The sequence below is a fragment of the Nothobranchius furzeri genome, chromosome 4 (assembly GCF_043380555.1).
Source record: "Nothobranchius furzeri strain GRZ-AD chromosome 4, NfurGRZ-RIMD1, whole genome shotgun sequence".
NCBI lineage: Eukaryota > Metazoa > Chordata > Actinopteri > Cyprinodontiformes > Nothobranchiidae > Nothobranchius > Nothobranchius furzeri.
This window is the reverse complement of record NC_091744.1, coordinates 15,187,590-15,214,027: the sequence shown is the minus strand read 5'-3', so window position 1 is coordinate 15,214,027 and position 26,438 is coordinate 15,187,590. Positions and strand designations below refer to the sequence as shown.

Genomic DNA, 26,438 nt, shown 5'->3' with positions numbered 1-26,438 from the left:
CATAAACTCATTTAAGTAAAGAAGGCCTTTTATTTGTTTATAATGCGTCAAAGAGAAGTTTGGATTTTCCTCCTGCAACAATTTGTGCTCATGGAGTCAGTGAAATATTGATGGTGCTGCTGAAACACATTGGTTATAAAGTTTTGATGTTGCTTAAACAACATGTTAGGAACAAATCTCCTTCCGTTTGATTTGCTGTATCCATATATTAATCAATGCAAAGGCAGAAAATGTTTGTTTTAGAAAATCCCTAAAAGCCCACGAGGCTAGGGAACAAATCTTTCAGTGCGAGTGTTCATGAGGGAGGAAAAAGGCAGATAATGCTGCTGTTTCACTGGTTTGTCAGCCTCCCTTTTCTCAAGTACAATAATAGGCACTTGGGAACTTCATTTGTGAATCTTACCGTCATTGAGAGAAACACTCAGCAGAGAGACAGCTGGTTCTAGCTGGGCGCCACTGGGCTGGGTTTCATTGTCCTTTTTTGTTTATTTTCATGTTCTCTTAAACATATGTGCTGTTTGCAAACAGGATCACACCCTCAGGTGGAGACATCCTAACGTGACGTGAGCCGCCTTGACAAGTTTGCATTACCCCGTCTTGAGGCTGATCAGTGCATCTGTGACGCCGCTCTGGTGGTATTTAGTCATGTACTGATGCATGTCCGGGTAGTTCTTCCTGATGTTGCGCTCGGTGCTGCCGTTGGGAACCGTCCCAAAACGAAACGGAGGGGAGTAGGAGTACGGGCTCTGGAACTGAACGGAGAAAATAAAAAGAAATGACAGTTATTTAAAGAGGGGCAACGACGATACGTGGCAGGAGAATGACACAAATGATGGGAATGAAATGAGAGAAAGAAATGAGTGACAGGAGAAAGAGTAAAATAATGAGAAGAAAGAGTAGTGATACGAAAATGTAAAAAGTGTGTGTGTGGGGGGGTGGGGTGTAACGTGACAAGAGGAGACAGAGGAGAAAGGAGAGGGAAGAGACAGCAGAGAGGACTCATCAGTCATCATCATTGTGTATCCAGTCTAGTGTAAGACTGGCTGGGGTTCTGCTGACACTGCCAACCACACACACACTCACACACACCCCTTTGATCTCTGCCGCCTTTGTGTGTGTGTGTGTGTGTGTGTGTGTGTGTGTGTGTGTGCGCGTAGGTCTGCTGTGCTGGCAGTGTTAGTGAGGTGACAGCTACGGCCACTGGGTTTGGGCCGTGAAGCCCGAGGGCGCTCCCGCAGGCCTGGCATCCATTACAAGAGCAACTCTGACTGTGAATGTGTTTAGTTTCCTCTATGTGTGTGTGTGTGTGTGTGTGTGTGTCTACATTTGTGTCATCCTACCTTTTTGTCAGATAGTCCAGTGACTTGGTCCACAAACTCTTCCTGGATCATGAAGGCAGCCAGGTTGGCAGTGTAGGAGGCCAAGAAGATGACAGCAAAGAAGGCCCAAACGGATACGATGAATTTACTGGTGGTGCCTCTTGGGTTCTGGACGGGCACGGAGTTGTTGAATACCAAGCCCCACAGCAGCCATATGGCCTTACCGATGGTGAATGATGGACCATGTGGGTCTGAGTGATTGGCACAAAGCAGAGAGGGCAAAAAAAAGAGGGAAAATAAATTACAGACTGAAGAATCGAGGAATTAAAGAGATACTTTGCAATTTTGGCTTGCTTGTAGCATCTCCTAGGGTCCAGTTGAACTGAAAGTGAAATTTATCTCCTTGCTGTGTGTTTGACTTTTTAACACCATAATCTAACAGCTGAAATGTCTCCCCAGCCTTCATTTGTTTCTGCAGGAGCAGTTCATCCCTAAATCAAACAAATCAACTGTGTTCATGATCTGAAACATGCTAGAAGCAGACTGCAGTGCCGGGCATGTCAGCTACACTTTACTAAGTCCAAGAGGGACTGGACCGCCACTCTGAAGTTGCAAGTGCGGTATGGCCACAAGAGGCGGTGAGGGTCTGAGAGACATTTGATTAACCCTATAAAGTGTAATTTTAGCATACACTGGCTAAAAAAAAAGGAAAATAAAACACACACACACACACATGCACGCACACACACACACACACACATACGCACGCACGCACGCACGCACACACACACACACACACGCACGCACACACACACACACACACATACGCACGCACGCACGCACACACACACACACACACACACACACACAGCTCAGGGAATAAAAATTCTAGTTTTCATTTTGTTTCCTATAATGTATCTTAAAACTGAAGCGTTAGAAGAAAATCTTTAATATTTCGTAAAAAGTCTATAACTTTCACTTGATTTAGTGCAGCAGTCAGTCATTTACCTTTTTAAATCTCATTTTATCTTCCTTTTCTTTTGCTTCATTTAGCCCAGTGGTTATCATACTTAGACCTAGGAAAGCAGGAGGCCATGAACACCAAAAAGAGGGCTTGGAGATTACTTTGTTATTCTAAACAGCTGTAAAAATATTGACATGACTGTGATTTTTATTGTTTTTACAAAAAAAAAGTTTCCAATAGCAGTCTTAAATGGACAAAATTCTTATAATGGTTGCTGAAACTATTTTCTCAGGCTAATTGGCAATAATTGTTGATTTTGACCAGTGATAGTGGAGATTGCAGTTATCTTGTGGGCCAGAGACTATAAAGTTTATGAATCTCTGATATAGAGTTAACAGGTGGTAACACCAAAGAAGTATTTCTAAGTACTAATTAATGGGCCATTCCCATCTGTACCGCGTCGGCCCGGGCCAGGTAGCCCCAGTCGGTTGATTCGACACATCCTTGTCTTAAGCCCATGTGGGCTGATTCTACCCACCAATCAGAGGCTTGCTCTAATGGAAGGTGTGAATTTGCTGTCAGCAGTGGGGGTGTTGGCCCTGGTCGGCCTGAAGCAGACCCCCTCGAAAAGAGGGCTGAGAATGAGCCTTGGTTGGCCCGGAAAAATACCAGGCCACCCAGATATGTAAACAACCTACGCTACCCGGCCGGGGCCGACCCGGTACAGATGGGAAAAGCCCATTAGTCTCACCTAGATTGTGTTTTTTCCTCTGGGGATCTAAGTCAGATACAAAAGAAATCAATGGCCACAGAGAAATAACACAAATATTAGCATAAAAATCTATACAAACCGCAGCAACATCAACAGATTTTGGCTTCTATGTAGCCTCAGCAGGTCCTACCATTGGCCTAACCAGTTTTGTGTCTTGCCAATCAGAGCCCTCTATGTTTATTGGGCAGGTTAAGCACCAGAGCTGCAAAGATGGTGTCTGCTTAGGCTGGGCGTACACTGTGCGACTTTTTCTCTTTTTTGAGCCGATTCTCCCCTCATGTGAGAATCTACGAGATCAGGGCAAGTTTTGCGCTGAGCGTCATGTAGTATACAAGAAGTTATGAGAGGCATGTAACACCACGTGACCAGTTACCGATTAGCAATCAAAAGCTCTCACAGATTTCTGGCGTGTTTGATATTTTGCTCGTCCCTCTTGAGGGTATCGCACTGTTGAAGCAGCGGTGTGAGTGGCTGTGACCCAAAAAGTACCAGAGCCACTCACGGCGCATGCGCAAAAATGCACCAACATGGCTTGCCAGTTATTTCCCTATTAACACACGTCGTTCGTTTTTATTCATACACTTTGTTTTGCAGACAAGGACTGTCAAAAAAGCGTTTGTCGTGTTTATGTCAAATTAAACCGACAAACATTGATTCACTTTCTTTCTTTTATCTTCCTCCTCCAATCACCATAAATCCTCGTGGGTTCTCCTATGACAATCCCGAGGGACAACAGACATCAATAACAACACAATAAAAAGTCAGATGTGTTGTGTAAAAATGGCTATTTTTAGCATGTTTTTAGGTCCGTGTTGCTAGCGGACGTACAGTGTGAGCAGTCAGGTCACATCCAAGAACTAGGTTGTACAGTGTGAGGTAGAGCTGAATGCTATGAGTAAAAAAGGCTTTAGGAACAGTTTGTTTGAAACAGCTTTGGCATCAACCTTGGATGATTTAGACTTGAGTCTGAATGAGTAGACAGAGGTACTCAAGTAATTTATTTAGAAAAAGGATGTATTTGCTTCTTCTTTTTTGACAGTGTATGGTGGACTGCGCTAATTTCTGTAGAGATGAATACATAATGATGTTCATCACTCTGATTGGTTCTCATCCTGTCCAATTGTGCGCAGAGACAGTTTAAAAGAAAACAGCAGATTCCGGCCCACGACTGGGCCTTTTCGACGGGTCACGGCCAGACTATGTTTACATTTATAGGATAGCTTGCCAAGCTACACATACATTGTTTATTACAAAGGTACACAATTATTTGACAATCAAAACTACATTTTCAGGGACTTTCAACAACAAAAGAGCCTCCACAAAGAGAAACTGAAGTTTTATAATTTAGCTTTTTTCTAATTTGAAGGGTTTGTTGAGTAGTTAGTGATGGATTATTGAGACGCAACATGACATTAGAAAAGAGGCTGTTCTGTTTAGCAAGGCTACAGGGTCACACTGGCATGACCATAATAACTTTAGGGATTTCAGTATTTAATGGTGCCTATAGGTTCCAGAGGCATTTACCAAAGACAAGTTGTAGCAGCGGTTTCACGTAAAAACAAACGGTTGGCGCCAAAACTTAATTTTGACAAATTCATGCAAAGCCATGAGCAAATGCAGGAGGTGAAACACAATTCATCATCTGGTCTAATCTTACTCACATAACATAAAATCGTTTTTTAGACTTATGGCTGTGCTGAGGGAAAAAAAGTTACTGAACTAAAATAGGATTTTGAGTTTTAGGTAAGATGGTGATGGTACCTGCAGGCAACCATTAAACCACTGATAGGGTAAGTGAGTAAAAAAATGTTGCAATGCTCTAAAACCGACACCCTGGCATTGCTCTGAATGTTCCTGTTGCAGACACTCCACATAGCAGCCACAATGTTACTGGGGATGGATCTAAAAACACTTGAGGCGGGGGAGCTGAGTGCCTAAAAGTCGTCCTTCTAGCATACTTGTACCAGACTCCACTGTGATGACCCACAAGTCCTTTATCCATTTCACAATACGTTCTCACAGAATGTGAAGGACTTGGTAAAACCTTTGGGTGGATTGTTACACTGTTTTGGTTAATCAGAGTGTGTTTGTACTTGCTCAAGTCAGATGAGAAAGCCATAGTGGTTTCTGATGATGCAATGCAGATCCAAACATTTCAAAATGCTTAAAGTTAGGAGTGGACAATAATGACTTAGGTTGTGTCTTTGTGCATTTAATAAAAGATTTATTATTTCATAAAAATTAGCTGGATCAGTTTTATTGAAACTCTCAGAAAGAAATACTTTGGTGTTTCTCTGTAAATGAATACCATTCAGAATAAACCCAATTCTAAATGGTTGCCATTAATAATGGAATTTACAAATACAAAATGGTAAATGGCTTGTATTTTATTTAAGCAGCTTCTAGAGTTCTACAACCCCCCAAGGTGCTTTACAACACATCAGCCATTCACCCATTCACACACTGGGGATGATGAGCTACAATGTAGCCACATCTGGGTGCACTGAAAGAATCAAGGCTGCTGAACTCTGACCACCTACAGCAGGCAGGGTGAATGAAGGGTCATACCCAGGAACACAACATCTGCAACAGACTGAGCGGGGCTTGAACCTGCAACCCTCCATTATGAAGACATAAAAGGGGTGGAGGGGATACTTTCCTCTCAGGTTTGGTGTGCTACTACTAGTTTATCCGTTTAATTATAGATCCACTAGGATGAATACAATAAAGTTTATCTCTCACCAAATAGAATATTTACTAACAAATCACAATATAACTATAGACACATTACTTGTCTTTGTGTGTGTGTGTGTGTGTGTGTGTGTGTGCGTGCGTGCGTGCGTGCGTGTGTGCGTGCGTGCGTGTGTGTGTGTGTGTGTGTGTGTGTGTGTGTGTGTGTCTGCTCTGTCTTCTCCTTCCCCAGTGAGTCGTGGAGGATGGCTGCTTATACTGAGCCAGGATTCTCTGGAGGTTTCTTCCTGTTAAAAGAGAGTTTTCCTCTCCACTGTCGCTGCATGCTTGCTTAGTATGAGGATTGGCTGTAAAGTCACTGACACTAGTCAGTGACTTGATGCAATTTGCTGGGTTCCTTATGTAGGAAACGTTATTTCTGATTGGCTTAATGAACTGACCTGAATTGGAATGTTTATTATGTGAAATACCTTGAGACGACTCTTGTCGTGATTTGGCGCTATATTAATAAACTTGAATTGAATTCAATTGTGTCTCCATACAAAACTGTCCCTTTCAGGACTGTTACATCTCTGAATATTGCAGCCGTGCAACAGTGAGTGACCTCACTGATAAGTAATAAAAGTCACCTGCAGACATTAACAACATTAAAAGTTTTGTTCTTCATATGCTGTAATTGAATCTGTACAGGGGACAGGGGAAAAGGGCTTTGTGAAGTAAAACGTGGCATTCAGTGACCAGAAGAATAACGCAGCAATAAATGACGGAAATGGGGGGATTTTTTGTCGTAGGTAGTTTAGAAACAGCGATTCTAGAGCTGCATCAATGTGGCTTTTTCCACCTTCCATTCTGCTTCACCAGCAACTCTTCTCTTTTACAAATGACAATTATTTATTGGTGTCTGCTGATATAATTTCCTACTGACTTACAACCAATCAGCATGAGGTAACCACAAGTCCCACCCAGCGTCTCTACCTGGATGTTTCCGAGTACATGGCACAGTTCAGGTACTTGGTTGATCACTAAAATGGCCACGCACACGCTGTGAAAAAAAACCTCACAGAAATTCTGGTGGTTGGTGTGTGTGTGTGTGCGTGTGTGTGTGTGTGTGTGTGTGTGTGTGTGTGTGTGTGTGTGTGTGTGTGTGAGGTCATCCATCTCCAGCCCAGAGCCAACAGGTCAGCTGCAGGTTCTGGTTTTTGATGACGCTTCAGACATCAGTTTCTGTGAGTAGCTTTAGGAGAAAAATGATAATCCGATCTAACTTTGTCTGAACTGACTGAAGTCGGAGCAATAATAGGTCACTTCTTTTGCTTCAGGGGAAACTTGGATTCTTGTTTCCTACTGCTGGGAGGAATGATTGGTGTGATATTCCTGATTGTATGTGTGCGTTAACCTACCTTTGCCTTGGGCCAAGTTGCGGTTGAAGCCCAGTGGACTGACAAACTCAAACAGAAAGACAGCAATGGCTGTGACAATGAGCAGCATCACAAACATCATCACCCAAACCGATGCACTGAAGGGCTCTAGGAGAAGGCAAGAGAAGAAGACACAGTTTAAGTGAAATTGACTCCTTGAGACGGAGAGATGTTGACGAGGAGCAGGAGATGCATGAAATAAGGAAGGAGTGGGGGACAAAAATACAACACAGTCGAGAGGGAGAAACAAAAAGCTGATGGAGAAGACGAAGAGAGAAGAGTCAGCCAGAGTGGGAGCTGAAGGAGAGGAAGGAGAGGGAGAGTTAGTCACAGAGAGTTTGACGGCACAGATTTCCATATTTTTCATTATTCCCTCGGATGAGAGCTGAGAGAGGGAGAAGCTTGGGGCAGGGGAAATGGTGGAGGGAAAGAGGGAGAGACAGAGGTGGGAGAGACGAGAATCAAACTCTTGGTGATCTGATGTGCCCTGCTGTGGGCTTGTGTATGTGATCTATTTGTATGAGTCTGTGTTTGGTGTGCACTAGGGCAGGAGTTCAGTGAGTGGGATGAGTGCCAGATATGTTGAACCCAGACAAATCGTTCGTGTGTGTGTGTGTGTGTGTGTGTGTGTGTGTGTGTGTGTGTGTGTGTGTGTGTGCGTCACTGCATGTGACTGCCAGAGTTAGCCAACCCTGAGAGATTGTGCGCTGAGGTGCCTCTAATATGAGTGCGAGAGATACTGAACCGTCACTGATACTGTGGGCCATGCTCTCAGCCCCCCCACTCACACACACGGTCACGTAAAAGCTTACACAAATCCATCAACATAAACATGGCCACATTCTCCACATGTCCTCTTTACACAAATGTCCCAGTGTATTAGTGCTGTGACACAAACTTTTTTTTTTTAACATACAGGATTACTGACACATATCCTGATACACAGGGATCAATACACGCATGGTCTAACACCCCCACCCTCACCACCCCCCTCCCACTCTCTGTCTCGCTCCGATGACAATACAAGACATTAGGCAAGCACAGAAGAGCGCTTCGGTTTCTAGTCATCTCAACAACTGGAAAAGAGGAGGAGGAGGCAAGAATCAAGAGTGGTTTGTCTGAACTGACTTTTAAAAAGAAAATAAAAAAAAAACATCTGGCATGCTCCACTTGTTCTGCTCTGGTAGAAATATTAATGTGCTCAGGGTGTTGAGGCCCAGATAAAATCAGAGGACAAGTGGAATTTGGCCAGCACGTGCAGTGGGAATGAAATATTCCATTTTATGTTCCGGCTATCGCCAACAAGTATGCCCCTCCCTGTCACCATGACCCTGTGCAGTCGGCTCACTGGGAATATGCAGCTGGATGAAAAAAGTAAGAAATATAAAAAAATTTTTTTGCCAAGATTTACCAAGAAAGGCAGAAGGAGAGACAGTTCCATTGCTCCGTGACACCATGACGCTGATGCCCGTCTCTACGAAGGGCACAGAGAAGTCAATGACCTCCGACCTCTCTTCGTTGATGGTCAAAGACCCGACGGCCATTATGGCCTTCTTATACACCACCTGACAAACACATAAAACCACGTTTACACAGAGTTCGTGCTTCGAAGGGGAAAAACATCAAGCTCTGTAAATGTTTGGACAAGATCATAGAATATATCTCTGATGCGTTTTGTCCTTTTTATTTTATTGAAAATATCACAATGACTGTGAGTGTCCCAGAAAATGTCAGCGGTAGTTGGAGGGCCCTTTCAGCTGTATCACATAAAAAATACAGCTGTCTTTTTCACAGTGACGACATTTGTGTTAGACGTTATTCTGACATCCAGACATTTTGTTCTCAGAGATGTTTTTTTATTTGCAAAAAGACGTCTTTTCAAATTAAATTTTTTAAACAACCTGCTTCCCTAAATGTCAACATAAATAAGGATTGTACCAAAAGATTTCATCGTCACTTTCAACACTGATGGATTGTTTTCCATACAACTTTATTACAAAATCATTTCATTCTGAATATGATGCAAAAGTCCATTTATGTCTGTAATTCAACTTTGTCTGCCCCTTTCTTTCCACTGAAAGTGAAAGTGATGCGTAACGGCCGCAAAATGTAATATGCGACAATTAGCCTCCGTTGGATGAGTTATTTTCCAACGTTTTGGACGTGCCCTTGAAGCGAAGGGACGTTGTCATTATGTTTCAAGTTTATTTTTTTCTTCCATTGCTTGGCCTGAATGTGGGCCCTATTACACACGTTTTCTGACAAGTAACTGCACATTCTCAAACACATCTCTGTTCCCCTCTTTCTCACAGTTCCTTACACCAAACATGTTTTAGCTAGAAGAGCCCAACATGAAGGGATTCATAGAAAACAAGGAAGCCACCAAATGTACAGATCTATCCTGAACAGTTAAACAAACTCTATATATAATAAGATGCATTATTCCCATTTAAAAGAATAATGTTACAACTGAGTGACACACACTTTTGTGTGACTGAAATCAACTTTAAAGAATGTTTAAAACAACCCGTTTTGAGCAAGTGCTGCGAAATAACCCCAAAAACTACTTTACATTACTGTTAATCAAACCTGTAAAAGAAATAACAAAGTCATAGACAACAAAATAAATACATCCACAAGTGCCCGCCATTGTTATTTTATGGGTCAAGAGGTGGAAAGTGTAGCAACCACTGATCTAAGAGGTCTAGAATTAGTATGAAGACAGATAGGTTTTGCAGATGGGAGAACAGACACCATAGCTTAAATAAAGAGGTACACTGAATACAGATCATTTGATTTGATTTAAGAGTGTTGAACACTCGTTTAATCAGCACATGTGCAGTGGTCCCTAGTAGGAATGAATGCTTTGTAACTTGTACTCAGGGGAAAAAAGCCCTGGTGCAGTATTTTCAGGAACTAGAACTCAGCCAGATCATAGCTGAGCTTCAGACAGCAGGATTTGGAGTCTTATTTCCTGATATTTGGACATCTCACCTCGGATTGGTTAACAGCAACGTGACTCTACCACTGGCTACAATGTTGATGTTTTATCTCCACAAATAACACAAGCCTAGAGGAGTTCTGCTGTGTGGTGGAGTTACTAACGCTAACCGTTAGCTTCTACTTGCCGAGACTTTTTCTGCTGTTTCAAGGACGCTAAACCAACAACAGTCTTCCCTAGCACAAGTCAAGATGGGTGAGTCCATGAATGTTAAGTGACATAGTGATGTAGGTCTGTCACGTTTTTTTTAATCTCTTCACCATCTATTTTCTATCTGAAGCTAACGAAGGAGATAGGTGGAGGAGACTATTTTCATGTTCAGCCTGCATGAAAATCTCGGAGTGACCGATTATGATCAGAAATAAGATTAAAAATGTGTTTTCAGCATTCCACACCTTTAAAAGAAACCAACAGTGAGTTTGACTGACAGAGCAGAGTGTCATACCTCTCCGACCATGCCGTTCCAAACGTTGTTGATCTTCTTCCCATGCTTCCCGTTGGTGACCAGGTAAAGGTCGTACGTAAACTTGACGTTCCTTGCGATCTTCTTTAGGATGTCGATACAAAAACCTTTACAGCACTGTTTGATGTAGGCGCCTCCTGATGTGCTGTTACTAGAACAAACAATCACACACGGCATGCTTGTTTTAATATCAGGTAACACCAAAGTTTTCAAAAAGTGTGATTGTGAGAGACTAAAGGTCCCTTTCACATCTGGTGGTTAAATCAAACTGCGAAACTGGAATTAACAGTCCTGGAAGGCTGTGTGTGTGTGTGTGTGTGTGTGTGTGTGTGTGTGTGTGTCCCTCAGTGCCATCTAATCAAACCAGATGAAAACACAGGGGTGCTGAGCAGATGCTGCCGGGCTTTAAATAGAGTTTACAGAGCAACCAACCCACACCTTTAAAATATCAGCTGTCCTTTCCTTGTCTTGTTTCTGTGCCTTTTTCCCCTCTAGCTCTCTTTGTTTTTTCTTTTTCTTCCGTTTGTAAGGAGATTTTTTCTTCATCTGAACCAACAGTGTACCTACACACTCTGCAGCATCACACAGAGGGCACATAGAAGGAAAACAGATGTTTGAGGTAACTTCTCTGACAGACGTCCCCGAAGACCTCGGAGCGGCGAATGAAACTGAATTGTTGGATCAAATGATTCTCATAATCTATTAAACCCCTACCAGCCCTTTTTCCAAATGCATTTCCATTAAAACTTAATTCCATTCCCGCGTCAGCCATCTTCGATATAGCATACATGGATCGCTACGGTAACTCCGTGACCTTTTCACTTGGCATTTTAGCTAAATCCAATCCAGGAGAAAGTTCATGAAGAACTGAGGGATTCACGGGAACAGAACAAAGAGAAGGTTTGTAAGACATGTTATAGATCAATGAGTTTAAAAAAAACATTTCTATAAAAGTAAAAAGAAACATCAGTGTGAAAGAGGAGATAAAAGTATGGATACGGTTTTGGGGTATTTACTGTCTGTGTCTCAGGTGTTCCAAAACGCACATACTGTATACATGTGTTCCTCCCAGCTGGGCCCCTTTTGAGTCCTTGTGTCGCTACATAAACATGCGTTTACACCTAAACGCACACGGTGACAACAACAGACTTAGCTTGTCAGTACATTTGGTTATTTATGCCATAAAACAACACACCTGTACAAATGAGTTAAAGAACATGAGAGCGGTCAATGGACTGTTGGTGGTTGGATGTGCTTTAGCTCACTGACCCAGTAGGCTGCTTGGAGGGCTAATTTTAGCTGTATTTCCACAACCTGATTTCTGGGAGGGGGAAGGTCCAGGAAAATATCCTTTAAGGACTTAGCTAAGTAAGCATACTGCTCATTGCATATTGCTGAGGGAATCAAGTGCCCCAGACACACGTTACAGGTCATAAAACTCTGAAACAACAAACATAGTTTGAGTTTAATTTGTTGCAGTTGACACTGATTTTATTGGTATTTGTCACCAAGTTATTCCAAACTTCCAACTTTCTGATTCCCTGAAACTCACTTTAGAATGGTTCCAAACAGGCTTTGGATGTCCAGAACGACTGTAGTCAATTTCAGAGGAATATTTGCCAAAATTTCACAAGTACAAGACTGAGGTCCTATGTCAGGAAACTGAGAACCCTCTGGAAAAAGTTAACTCCTTTGGGAATGCACCTTGCAACATTTTACCTCAGAGACAACAGTGTACAACCAAACCATACAAAATACCCTAAATACACAAAAATAAAAGCTCAGTTAACAAAAGTCCGTAAAAGTAACATCGTTCACTTAGGTGATGTTTTGTAATCAAACAAAATTTTGTCAGTCTGAAAACGACATTCATAGGTTATGGACTAAAATGTTCTTTTGAGCCAAGCTCAAACAAAGCTGAATATAGTCAGGAATCAAACGTTCCACAGAACAACAATAAATGGTGGTTTTCCATTATGGTCTGCACAATTATGCCTCACTCTGATTTTTCAAGAGGCAACACAGTGTGATCAGCATCTGAGGAAAAGCTGCTGATTCCCTTCAGGAATTCGAGCTAGCGCTGCATTTCTCAAACATTGTTACACATGACTGATTAAAAACTATCTGAGATCCTCTGCAGGTTTGGAACTAAACTTATTTTTATTCATAGCAAAAGATCAATACCCCTCGTTGTAAAATATTCCTCATGAGGTTCAGCTTTGTGTTGGAACTGAGCACCAGGATGGAGGGTCAAACTACTGACTCCACTGTTGTATTGCAACACATTAATATTTCATTAAATATTCTTTTCAAAAAATTTATTGTAAGTTTGCAAATGAACTGTAATGCCTCTGCTCCATGCTGACTTGGTTAGAGGCCCTGGTACTGTTAAACCTCAGCCTTGAGGAAAAGCTGACATTTATTTACCCAGGCATCTTCTACACCAGCCAGCATCAGAGACCAGCGACTTTTGAAATTTTAAACAGCTTTGGCGAAGATCTCACTTTCTAATAGTCTCTAAATACACAATTTCTGCTGGTGGTTCAAAGCATTTGTCAGATCACTGACAATGAAAGAAGACTTGTTCAACATTATTTGATACAAGCCAGTAAATTTAAAGGTGTGGAACGCCGAAAAAATATTTTTAACCTTATTTCTGATTAGAATCGGCAGACTGAACATGAAAACAGTCTCCTACACCTATCTCCTGTATTAGCTTCTGATAGAAAATAGATTGTGAAACTCTAGGATTTGAAAAGTCTGACAGATCTACTTCAAACAATCGCCACCTAAATTGACTTGTGGTCAAGGGCTTTTTTGTTAAAATATGTGAAGAGTGTGTTATAGTAATCTAGATGGGAGGAGATAAAGGCATGGATAACCAATTCAAGTTCATGTTTGGACACCAACCTTCACAGTTTGGAGATATTTCTTAAGTGATAATAACAGTTTTGGACCAATGTTTTTGAGTTGCCTTCAAGAGACATTGATTGGTCAAAAACAACACCCAAATTCCTTAAGTTTGTCTTGACGGCAGAGGATAAATTACCAAGTTTTAAACTAATCAGGGGAACCATGCTATCAGTGGCAATGATCAGACATTCATTCTTTTCAGAGTTTAACTAGAGAAAGTCATCTACTAGCCAGCTGGTGATGGCTGAAAGATGCTCTAGTAATTCAGACATATTATAGAACTCAGAATCCTTATATATATATATATAACTACAGTTAGGTGTAGTTCAGGCTTTTTAGAAAAGCCTCGCCTTTAGTTCCCCATATCACCCTTTTTAGTTAAGTTTAAACCTTCTAATAAACACCTGACTTGTCCGTTTTATGTTACCACCTCCTCACCTGCCTAGATGAGTTACAGAGGATGTGTAACAGAGGCGCTATACCAAATATCATTTTCTTTCTTTTTTAGTGTTATTTCTGGCTTCTTTTCAGACTATTGGGTCAGCAGTAGCTCAACAGGTTGAGCGGGTTGTCCAGTAATCGGAAGGTTGCAGGTTCGATCCCGACTCCGGACAGAGAATTCTGCTGTTGTGTCCTTGGGCAAGACACTTAACCCACCTTGCCTGCTGGTGGTGGTCGGAGGGTCCGGTGGTGCCTGTGCTCGGCAGCCTCGCCTCTGTCAGTGCGCCCCAGGGCAGCTGTGGCTACACTGTAGCTCATCCCCACCAGTGTATGAATGTGTGTGTGAATGGATGAATGATACACTGTAGTGTAAAGCGCTTTGGAGTCCTTACTCTTAGAGGTGCTATACAAGTGCGGGTCATTTATCATTTATCATCATATTGCATATGCAAGTGTTGCCTAAAATCACAACATGCATTTCATAGGTGAGTGCAGGATTTATCAGCTGTGTCTGAATTAAATGAGGACTTTTAAAAGTGGCTTTGGAAGTGACTGTTTCTTGATGAGCTTCTTTTCAGTCACTATTTCAGATTTCTTTTGCTTTCTGGCAGCAGTAACGAAAAATATGAGAATGAGAGCAGCTTTATTGGGAATTTGGCCATATGAAATTACTGAGAGTAGAAAAGAGGCAAACAGATGTAAATTAGCTGGCATAGAACAGATAGCAAACCTTATGATATAACATTATTAACCCTCTGGAGGCAGGTGTTACAGATTTGCAACGTTAAAACCTACCTACCTGGTTACTCCTCATATGTACTTCATGAGCATTTTTTAACTCAGAAGTACCCTGAAGGACTTAGTTGTTCGTCCTTTTATCAAAACTTATTTTGAGCCTGAGAGGGTTAAAATGTTAATTGACAAACAATGTCATCTACAGACATTTGGCAACTTTTTTGATGATAAACATGAACTAGTTCAGAGATTCCCAACCTTTTCTCACAAGTACCTCCTTTCCTGTGTCCAAGACAAACCAGGCCCCCCAATCCCAATTGCTATATGCATACACACAATAAAAGTTATGAATTAGAACTTTTATACAGACATGCAAAGAAATGCCTTTTACAAAGAATTTTGATTCTACTATTGGGTGTGTTATCTGAATTTTATAAATGTAATTTTAAAAAATATAATCTTGGAAACCTCCCAACCTCAGCATACACAAAACTGTGGGGACCCCCTCGAACCTTTTCAGGGCCCCTTTAGGGGGTAAAGTTGGGAACCACTGAGCTAGTTTATGTCAGGAGCATAATTTTTAATTATGAACTTCCAAATAGTGAACCTATCCATCCTTTCTTTTCTCCTTATCTGAGGTTGGGTCACGGGGGCAGTATCCAGAGGAGAGAGGCAGACTTCCCTTTCCCTAGCCACTTGGGCCAGCTCCTCCGGGGGAATCCTAAGGTATTCCCTGGCCAGCCGAGAGACATAGTCCCTTTAGCGTGTCCTGGTTATCCCTTTAGGTTTTCTCCCGGTTGTACGTGCCCAGAAAACCTCACCAGGGAGGCATTCAGGAGGCATCCTAACCAGATGCCCAAGCCACCTCAACTAGCTCCTCTCATTGTGGAGGAGCAGCAGATCTACTTTGATGCTGGAAGGCTGAGCTTCTCACCCTATCTCTAAGGAAGAGCCCAGACACTGTGGAGAAAACTCATTTTGGCCGCTTGTATCTATGATCTCATTCTTTCAGTCACTACTCAAAGCTCGAGACCATGGATGAAGGTAGGAACGTAGATCGACCGGTAAATCGAGAGCTTTGCCTTCCTGCTCAGCTTTGAATGCCTACATCACTGCAGACCCAGCACCAATCTGCCTATTGATTGCAAGACCCCCAAGTTACCTAAACTCCTCCACTTGAAGCAGGACATCGTTCCTGACCTGGAGAAGGCATTCTACCTATGCATATGAATTCATTGCATTTTAACTTAGTATGACTTGAACTTTGTGCTGGTTCTCCTGAAATGTGCTCCTGCACTGCGATAAAAACAGCAACCTGAAGAGACAAAGCTATGCAGATATTTACTGAGGGGGTTTATTTTATTCCAAATCTAAATGAATAACGAAACCAGGAAGACACTAACGTCCAGCACTGGTCAGTTTTTAGGCACTGTTTGACCATTCAACATCTGGTCAAAAAGGAGACACGAGACTGCACGTGTTCCCTTTAAATCAGCCTGCCTTCATCCCACCAGCTGTAGCTCAGAGCCTGCAGCTCTGACAGAGATAGTGAAATCATAACAATAATATGCTCTCCTCAAGGTCCCTCACAGTGCACCCTCTTATCTAAGACTCCTTGCTCACAGAAGAAAGAAGACTTAAAATTAAATATGAACTTCTAAAATTTACAAGCTAAACAATCAGTAAATAAATGTTTTTTTATTGCTATTTATAATAATTATAAAATAATGAGATGTTTCATTAATCTGTGCTCAATGATATATGTTTCAGCATGTTTACTTGACCAGGTCATAACATTTGCACTCACACAAGAACAAGTAAGGTAAAGGTAAGTCCATGACACATAAATAGCCTTTACCCCAGATCAGAGCAACTGGTGTCAAAGAGGGCGTGTGTTTCTGAGAATCTTGAGCCCCCTTCAGACAGGCCATGAAAAACGGAAATGTTCCGGAATCTGTCCTTTAAGACCTTTCTGTCTGAATACAAACATCCGGATAACGTGTTCCGGAATTTATCCGGACGAAGCCCCTAGTAACAGGTCCGGACTTGTTACGGACAAGGTGGCTACTTCAGACTGGTGAGGTAAAGTTCCGGACAAGGAGGAGGGGGAGGGGGAGGAGACCGGGGTACGCTGTGCACACCTAGATAGCCCGCTGCTGTAGCATGTGGCGAACCACGGCAGCTCGCCTCCTACGGTACCGCCTAGACGCGCGACGGAGCGCTTCACACCACTTCAGTGATTCCTTTAACCATTGAGCTTCATCATCCAGGTCTCTTATGCGTCTTCGTGTGCGCAGAATTATGCTTAAGCGCCTCGTGATTTTTATCTTGAGAGGCACTATAGAAATGATATTTTCTTCTTCCTCTTCTTCTTAACATAAGTCTGATCCCCCCCGCCCCCCCCCCCCCCCCCCCCCCCCGCCGCCGCCAGACATCTGGAACTTTTCCCTGCTGTGTGAACGCAGCCGAAAGGACAAGTTCCGGTACAAAAGTGGTGTGTCTGAAAACACAGTTCCGGTTAAAAACCGGATTGAATTGTCCGCAAATGTTCCAGAATGTCCGTCTGAAAAGGGCTTCTGTAACATCCCTAAAACTTGTCAACCTCTGGTTGGCTACACAATCATAACATGAGAACATTAAAACCAGATCACTCTGGTCATTCACCAGTTCTAGAGAAGCTTCAGACCGGCCACCTAGAGCAACACCTCTTTAACCATCAAAGCTTTTGACACGTCGTCAAAACCGTTTTGCACCTGTGAAGCTGATGAAGCAAACGGTTCCTGTAGAACAAAGCTGATATTGTTTAGACTCCTTAAGAGTCCCAGACGTGCGGTTTCATCCATCTGTTGTGACCTGAGACATCTCTGGACTGAAGGGTCGGTGCCACGGTATTCTACAGCCCTCCAGTGCCAGAGGTCATCCGACCTCTCTGACCTTCGGATCCACCAAGAGGGTCTCTGAAAACGGGTAATGTGGACACACAGATAGTGTCTGGTGTGGAATTTGATAATAATCAGCTCATAGCTTAACGCAAACCAAATTCTTTTACATCCAGAACACCGCTCTCCGAGATCCAGAGGCTCTGACTAACATTGCATTCACACATAGCTTTCATACATCACATCTAGTTCCATCCATCACAGTAAATGTTAGTTAATTAGTCATGTTTTAATCGTTGGTAAAATAAATTCTTACTTTTATAAACCTGACCGTTTTCTGAATCAAAACAAAGTGTTTACAATCCCCTAATAAATAAAGAATCCTAGAATCTTCTGATTAAAGCGCAATAAAGGCCAGGCAGGGTGATATTCTATACTTAGATGGAGTATCACAGCTTATTGGTCATAAGTAGAAGTAATATATATATATTGACCTCTTAAAGCACTCAATTTACCAAACCCTACAACACTAAGTGCACAGAAATCCTGATGAGAAATCAGTGATATTTCATTTGTTCTTTTCAAAACCCACGTTTCAGAAACCAGTTCATTATTGCCACCTATTAGGCTGGAGTGTAAAACTAATGTAACGCCGTGGTGCAGCGGACCCAAAAATAGAACAAGCACAGGCCCGTCGACAGCTTCATGCCTACGGACACGAGGAGCATGTCGGAGCCTCGGATGCGTGGCCGCAGGGAAGGCTGCACACAGAAACAGCAAATGTAAATAAGGGCCAGCAGGAAAGAGATGCCTCCTTGGTCTTTGACTTGTACAGTGGTGCAATAGCTCCAGAGAAACACATGACTGCTCGGGTCAAAAGATAAGCTGTCCATGAGTGGTGACTCAGTTGTCTAATTGCTCATGCCTGCAGTGTTGCTAATCTAAGTGGTTGTTATGATACATCTCTTTCTCGTGGCAGCCCCACACGTCAGACGGATAGAAAAACTTTTATTTCACTGGACTCCAGCAAAAAGAAATCTTCAAAGAGAATAATTACAGTTGAATTTTGCTCTTTTTTTGCTTCTCTCCTGTGACTGCTACTGACAGTCTTATCCTATCTTATTCAGCACTAATGACCATCACAAGCAACTGTTCTCTGCTGTCTGAGAATTTTATTGAAATGAAGACGACTGTGTTGTTAGTCATGAGCTGAACACTTATTATGAATTTAACTTTAATTGTATTATGACCAGTAATCTGCCAGAATCATATATTAAATAATATTCCAAGCTAAACTAAATTGCATTAGTAAAGATTCATTATTTTAATAATAAGCTGCTATGCTGTCCGTATCCATTGCCTGCAAGTAACAAGAGACATTTTGACAAAACTGTGAATATAAATGGGAGACTAGGCAGGTTTGGCTTTCTTTTCGCACCCCCTAGTGTCTGTTCAGTAGAACCAAAAGCAAAACCTATCTCCTCCCTGCGCGTTCATTTTTTAACACCTCAATCTTAAAAATGAAATGTCTTCCCGGTCTTCATTGGTTTTAACAGTAGTGATTAATCACTAAATGAAACAAATCAGCTGTTTTCATGATCTAAAACACGCAGGAAGCGTGCTGGAACCAGACTGTAGCGCCAGGAAAGTCAGCTAAGTTTTTTTCCAAGTCCAACAGACCGGACCGGCACTCTGAAGTTGCAAATGCAGTATTCTGGCCACAGAGGGTGGTGGGTGATATTAACCTTGTAAAGGGTCATTTTTGAACATACTGGCTTAAGAAAAGGAATTTATAGATATGAAAAAGTTGCAAAAGTATCCCTTTAACATTTTTTGTCATAAAGAAGCTTTTAGGTGTCTAAACTGGAGATAATGTTAATGAACAGGACTTTCTCTGAAAAGGTTTCATGTCCACTTGTAGTTTGCAAACATTCCAAAAATAACACACTGCAGTTTTTTAAAGGGACAAATCTATGAGGTTGTTTGATTTTTATGCAGCTGAAACATAAAGTCTTCTGCTAAGCAAAAGCACAAAAAAAATACCCACACAAATATTACAAAAAGAGACACATTTAAATAAATAATAAATTGGTTAATATTTGCATATATTATGTGACTGATAACACTGTCAACAAGCCTGATAAAAGAAATTTCTGAATACATAATTGAGCATATTTAATTATGTACATTTATAATGTATATCTGCAGCTAATTTGACATTTTTATGCATTTAATGCATTGCATTTATTGTAAAGCAGAAACTATGACACATTTAAGGATGTGAAGCTTGAAGTGGAAAAATAAACTGCAGGCCTGCCTCATTATTACAGTTTTTCTCAATTGCTAAAACACTAAAATCCATTGACTGAAGAAAGTTCTCAGTTGCTTGAACTCAAGCTAACTGTTGAGCCTGTTGTCAAAACCTTAAACCATTTCACACGGTTTAGCAAAACTCTAAACACATTCTCATTCTTAAAACACATTCTGCACTCTAATGTGCATGTCATCCATAACGGTAAACACAAGCGGCACACATTTACTCATAACAAGAGCACAAATGTCATTGATTGAACACAATCAGTCAAAATAGATTTCATTTGTTTCAAATGATGTGACAACCAATATAAGCAAGTTCAGAGAGCAAACAGGTTGTTGAAGGTGGGAATCAGAAAGTGTGACAATGGATAGAAGAATTCATGTGAGAGGACGAGGACGGGTGCGCATGCAAGGTGGGGGATGAGGAGGAGGGCAAGAAAGAGAAAGAGGAGGATGAAGAGGAAGAGGAAGAGCGAGACAAAGAGTGGAAATATCCAATGAAATTTGAGCAACAGTCATAGACCATGTTGTTGTCCATGGGCTGACAACGAGGGAAGCAGGACTTAGAGTGCAACCCAATTTGAGCCTCAGGAGGGAAAATATTGCATGTGATGCAGATGAAGTGCTGTGGCCTGACCCAGCCCACAGACAAGAAGAGGCCCATTGATAACATGTTTAGTCCTTTGATGTTTTTCATTTTATGTTTTTATTTCACTGTCATTGAACGCTGTAGCACAATGGACTGCAGGCTGTATATGGTACAATAAACAGATTGTATGGCCCTGAACATTGTGCTTTCTGTCTTTTGGTGTATTGTTTACTGACTGCTTGATGGTGTATGTAATTTTGAGTAATTTGTTTATGATTTGAGAGTAGTGTTTGATTTTGAGCACACCTAAAACTGTTTTGAGGCAAAAGTTTGATTTTGCAAGAGCTTGAAGCTGACGTTTTGTGTTTAATGTTTTGAGAAAAGGGAGCAAGGTGCTTTAGCAATTGAGAAAAACTGTAATACTAATAAAACATTTTTTAGTTTACATGAATTTGTGAAAGCATTTCATGCCATTAGTTGCCATAAAATGCTCTGATTAAAGGTTATAAAATATTCCTCAGATCCAAAAGGAGGATGTTGGATAAACAGAACGATGCAAAGAGAAGCACCCAAATTAATCGATGGCGGTGATGTGAGTTAGTGATGTGTCGGTCGTGAACGAGCCGGCTCTAAGAGCCGGCTCTTTGAAGTGAACGACAGGAGCCGGCTCGTCATTGGGAGCCGTCCCCTCCCCTCCCCCCCTCCCCTTTTGCTTTTGTGAAAGCCACAGGCGATTGGTCAACACGTGTAACTGCGTGTCCAGACTGTCCACACACAGAGCAGTAGGGACAGGGAAGAGGTAGGATAAGATTCAGACACACAGCAGAGCACATGCGGGCGGAGAGAGACGAGAGGGGATGAGGAGGAGGAAAAAGCCAGGTGAGCGAGAGAGAGGAGAGTGCGACGAAGACGCTGAGAAAATGAGCGCCAGCAGTCGGAAAGTGGAGATTTCTGAAAGTGTTCAGTTATTAAATCCATAGAAATGATATATATTTTATATATAGCATTTTTTACATTAGTAAATCATTTTACATATAGTTTTGCATTATTTTGGTTATAAATGTGCACTACGCAACAGAAAATCTGAGGAGCCACTTGGGAGCCGAAAGAGCCAGCTCTTTTTGGTGAGCTGAGCCAAAAGAACCGGCTCTCTAAAAAGAGCCGGAATTCCCATCACTAATGTGAGTATGGCTTTCGGAAAAGATAGAACTCACGAAAAAATGATTTCTTTTAACAAGAGGGTATGTGGAGTAATTACATGCTTTTCCTGAAGTGAGAGGAAGATTTCACTATTGAAGAGCTGCAGAGAGTGGAGTCAAGGCCAGGTGAAATGATGAGGACGCTGCCACAGGGAGCGGAGAGCGAAGTGACGGCATGTAGCAGAGCACAAGCTGGCGAGTTTGGATAGACCGCAGCCTCCAGACACGATGCACAACTCCCGCAGCAGAGCCAAATGCCAGGACCAGAATGTGTAATTTGATGTGAACAGCCATTGACAGCAGTGGGGATGAAGGTGAGAGGGTGAGGGGACATACGGGTACCACAAAGAAGGTTTGGGGATGTTGACAACAGAACAGAATTCTTTAGAGGACTGGTTCTGTGAGAGTCACAGAAGTCCAGGTGCGGAATGAGAAAAGTCATCACAGATGCCACAACAAATACATTTCACTTTTCCCCGGATACACAACAGGGTGTAATTACAGTTTTTTCTCAATTGCTAAAGTACGATTCCTGAAACATTGCTCCCTTTTCTCAAAACATTAAACACAAAACGTCAGCTTCAAGCACAATTTACAAAACCTCTCATTCCTCTTGCAAAATCAAACTTTTGCCTCAAAACAGTTTTAGGTGTGCTCAAAATCTAACACTACTCTCAAATCATAAACAAATTACTCAAAATTACATACACCATCAAGCAGTCAGTAAACAATACACCAAAAAACAGAGAGCACAATGTTCAGGGCCATACAATTTGTTTATTGTACCATATACAGCCTGCAGTCCATTGTGCTACAGTGTTCAATGACAGTGACAAAAAATACATAAAATGAAAAACATCAAAGGACTAAACATGTTATCAATGGGCCTCTTCTTGTCTGTGGGCTGGGTCAGGCCACAGCACTTCATCTGCGTCACATGCAACATTTTCCCCCCTGAGGCTCAAATTGGGTTGCACTCTAAGTCGCTTCCCTCGTTGTCAGCCCATGGACAACAGCATGGTCTATGATTGTTGCTCAAATTTCATTTGATATTTCCACTCTTTGCCTTTAATTCAAAAGCATGATTCCAGTCGGTAGCTTAGCTTATCTAGCGGCTAACTGATGGAGGTGTTGCTCTCTGTTGATTCACTGCTCTTCAAAAATTTAATGGTTTTTCCAATAAGTTTAGTTGTAATTAGTCGAATGCTTTAAAAACACCACCATTGTGTGAGGGGTGACTAGAGAGGACTGTTGGCTCTACACAAAAGCCGCATTTCCATTATAGGGGTTCGGGCAGGGATGGACTGGGCCAATAATTTATACCAGGAACATAGTCACTGCTATCTTAGTTTTGCTCAGATGCAGTAACATCCCACCCACTAAACTGATAGAGTACTGTGATTGGCCAGGCACTAGAGTAAGGGGGGGCTAAGGAGGTTCCAATGGAGCATGGTTAGACCGACATGCAGAGATAATTCATTTTGCTTCAGCAACTGACGGTCTTGATTTCTAGGCTAGTCTGCCCTCAGTTCTAGGAAATTTCTGGGAAGGGCGAGAGGGCTCGGACCTCAGCCGTTGTGTATCCACACATTACCGTTCCTTTTCTCAATTTGTTAAGACATCAGCATGTTATGAATGTTTTGTCAGTGAGAGATCAGCAGCAAAAGGCATCCATGGGCATTTTTACATTAAAAAAACTTTTATTCTGTCAAAATACGTTGTGATTTCCTGTATTCAGGGGACCAGGAGAGCAACTGTGATAGGTAAAAAGCAGCGTTCAATGAACAGAAGAAGAACTATTTTACAGAGCGTTGTACGAGACCAAAGAGCACAGTGAATTAGGGGGGATTTTTGATGGAAAGTGATCTTATAGGAATTCGAAGCCACCCCTTCTACTTTAGTCCATAGGTCTCCTGCTGTCCAAAATAAATGAATGGGAGTTTATGGTCTGAAAAAAAAAAGGTTTTCTGATCCTGTTTGATATGTGCCATGGATTTCATATATGATGTCCGTGGATTTTAAAGACATATTTTGATGCCACAAAAGCGCTTGCTGTCCAACGGGGGCAAACCTTATTTTAGTTTCTTTGTGAAAAAACGTGGAGAACAGCTCGTCTCAACAAATTTACATTATCCAACCAAACAAGGAGAAGAAAAATGGTTGTGGGTTTAGCCACAATCGCATGCTTCTTCCTGGACGACAGAAGGAGCATTACGTAAGTGTACAGAAAACCACCTAATCTGGCCACGCGACGTCGTATATGCATCTTGTAATTTGTTGTCATTTGAATTTCACAACCAAATAAATCTCTAATTACGTGACAAAGTCAAAACACATAATTATTTTCCATTTTAACTGAGGGACAACATACATACATATGATACTGAATATTTAACTGAAAATTTTTATCGTAACAACAATATATGCAGGAAAGTTGAACAAGGCTACTCAAACGTTTGCATCTGATCAGAAAATAACGTTTATAACGCCATTCACTTGCAATCGTTTTTTTGTTCCAGGGACCCATGAGCCAACCTTGAAAGGGAGGAGACTTAGGCTCCCTACTGGGCTGGCCCAGGGACAGTAAGACATGCTGTGAAGGTTGTGTAAAATTACCTGGAGGTTCCGACAGTGGAAATGGGCCTTAAGAGTGCACAGATCCTGACTCCTAGAATACAAACTCAAAGGCTCCAAAAACAGGAGATTATGGCTTTTTCTTTTGGGCCAGCTCCTCCAGGAGAATCCTAAGGCTTTTCCTGGCCAGCCGTGAGACATATTCACTACAACGTGTCCTGGGTCTTCCTTTAGGCCTTCTCCTGGTTGGACGTGCCTGGAAAACCTCACCAGGTAGGCGTCCAGAAGGAATTCTAACTAGAAGCCCGATGTTTATCTTTCTATTGTCATTGTCACATCAGCAGTTGTAAGTTGTTTTAGCATAAAGGAATTTAAAGTGGAATATATCACAGTAATTCCAATATCGTTTGTCCATAAAATTAACACAACAAAGTTTATTATGTGCTTAAAATTTCTGTGAAATTAGATGCTCATTTTTATGAAGGAATTGTTTAGTTTCGGAGTATCTTTATTTCTTATTCTTTGCTAGTCTGAAAGAGAGCAGTTGGCCTGAAACATCACTTCGATAGATTTATGGAGGAACTCAGTGAAGGTTTGTGGCTCTTATTAATTTTTTTCATTATGTTTGACACATTGACAGTTAATAAAACCTTGTTGCTTCAAATTTATCATCAACCTGGCAGCAAATGAATAATCCACCAACATGGAGTGGACAACGAAAATTTGTGTGACAGATTCAAGGCTGGCCAAATTAAAAAGTGGTCATGGCGTCTGACTTTGTTCTCAAACAATGATCCAAATTTATTTTTGAGATGACTATGACAACACAAAGAAGCTGAGCTTTTTGAGGATTACTGATGTGAAAATAAACAAGTAAAAAAGTTACACATTTTATTTCATTTGTCAGAAAAAAAAAATTCGATATTGGCATTTTTACCGATATTCGATATTGTCTAACTCTTCATTTCCGATACCGATATAAACCGATACCAAGATATGTGAGGTCTCCCTTAACAACAAAGAAATAAATAAATCATTTAAGTTGCTAAACATCATGTGTCTCCTATCACCAATGCTTAAGCTTTAAGCAAAATTGCACTACATTTTAAATTAGTAACAGAAAAAAATGTCATGTTTAATTTGTCTCCAGCAGCATCTGAATGACATTCTCCCTGAGATAATCCAGATAAACGCTCTGTGACGCCTTTGGGCCTCAGATAATTAATAGGTTAATGATGGGGAAAAAGTTTGACTAACAGCTTAATAAATAGTACAACTGAATTAATGATAAAAATGTTAAAATAGTTTAGTTTCGAAAACAGATCAAAGTGAGACATAGATGTTACAGTCTTTGCTATATTGTCTGTGCGATATGCAACAGAGCGAGCGCTCTCAACTCTGACCTATCACTGACATAGTTTCCATTTTCTTACGCTCACTGTGTTTATATCTGGACACAAACGGGACCGTAAATGGCTCATGAACATGGTAATCTTGCTTTATACGTTTGTGTCATGGAGAACATTTGTCTTTGTGTGTATTGATGTGTTCAGGGAATATTTGGGTGTGTTAAAGTTACATAGTTGATAAAATGTAAGCAGGTTGATCGTACACATGCTAAGCTAGGCTAGTAGGGCTCGTGATTGTGACGTCAACATCGACGTGGTCGCCTCGTTGGCTGCCTACAAGTCCTTACTTGTTTCTTGTTACTTCTGTAAAAAGTGCATTCAGTCTCGTTCTTGCAGCTTAAATTAATCGATTACTCATTTGATCGGTTACATTACATCACCATGGCAAATCGTTGCTGTGTTGTGGGGTGCAACACCCGATTGCCAGGGAAAAAGATCACCACTTTCATGAGACCAAGCATCTAGCATGAAAAAGTCTCGTCGGCTCGCTTGGATCTCAGCTGTAAGGCAACCGAACATCACCTTCCGGAGTTTTGCCATTCTGGTAGATGGTGTACGGTTTTTATACATCGTATTTTTCCTTCAACCGCGACATGCACACACACACACACACACACACACACACACACACACACACACACACACACACACACACACACACACACGCACACACACACACACACACACACACACACACACACACACACACACACACACCGGTAAGCTAATGCGGGCGCGCTGACACCCAACACAAC

The 26,438-nt window shown here is 41.6% G+C and overlaps 1 protein-coding gene across 1 annotated transcript in view; it reads right to left on the bottom strand.

The window, feature by feature from the left end:
- The window catches only part of grin2ab (glutamate receptor, ionotropic, N-methyl D-aspartate 2A, b), a 198,550-nt gene that overhangs the window by 13,503 nt on the left and 158,609 nt on the right, over positions 1-26,438 (bottom strand). The window contains exons 11-15 of the mRNA XM_015964736.3: positions 10,611-10,779; positions 8,576-8,729; positions 7,147-7,272; positions 1,341-1,570; positions 592-752 (exon numbers count right to left, since the gene is read on the bottom strand). Of these exons, the coding sequence (XP_015820222.1) occupies positions 592-752; positions 1,341-1,570; positions 7,147-7,272; positions 8,576-8,729; positions 10,611-10,779 (840 nt within the window). The remainder of the gene's footprint in view (positions 1-591; positions 753-1,340; positions 1,571-7,146; positions 7,273-8,575; positions 8,730-10,610; positions 10,780-26,438) is intronic.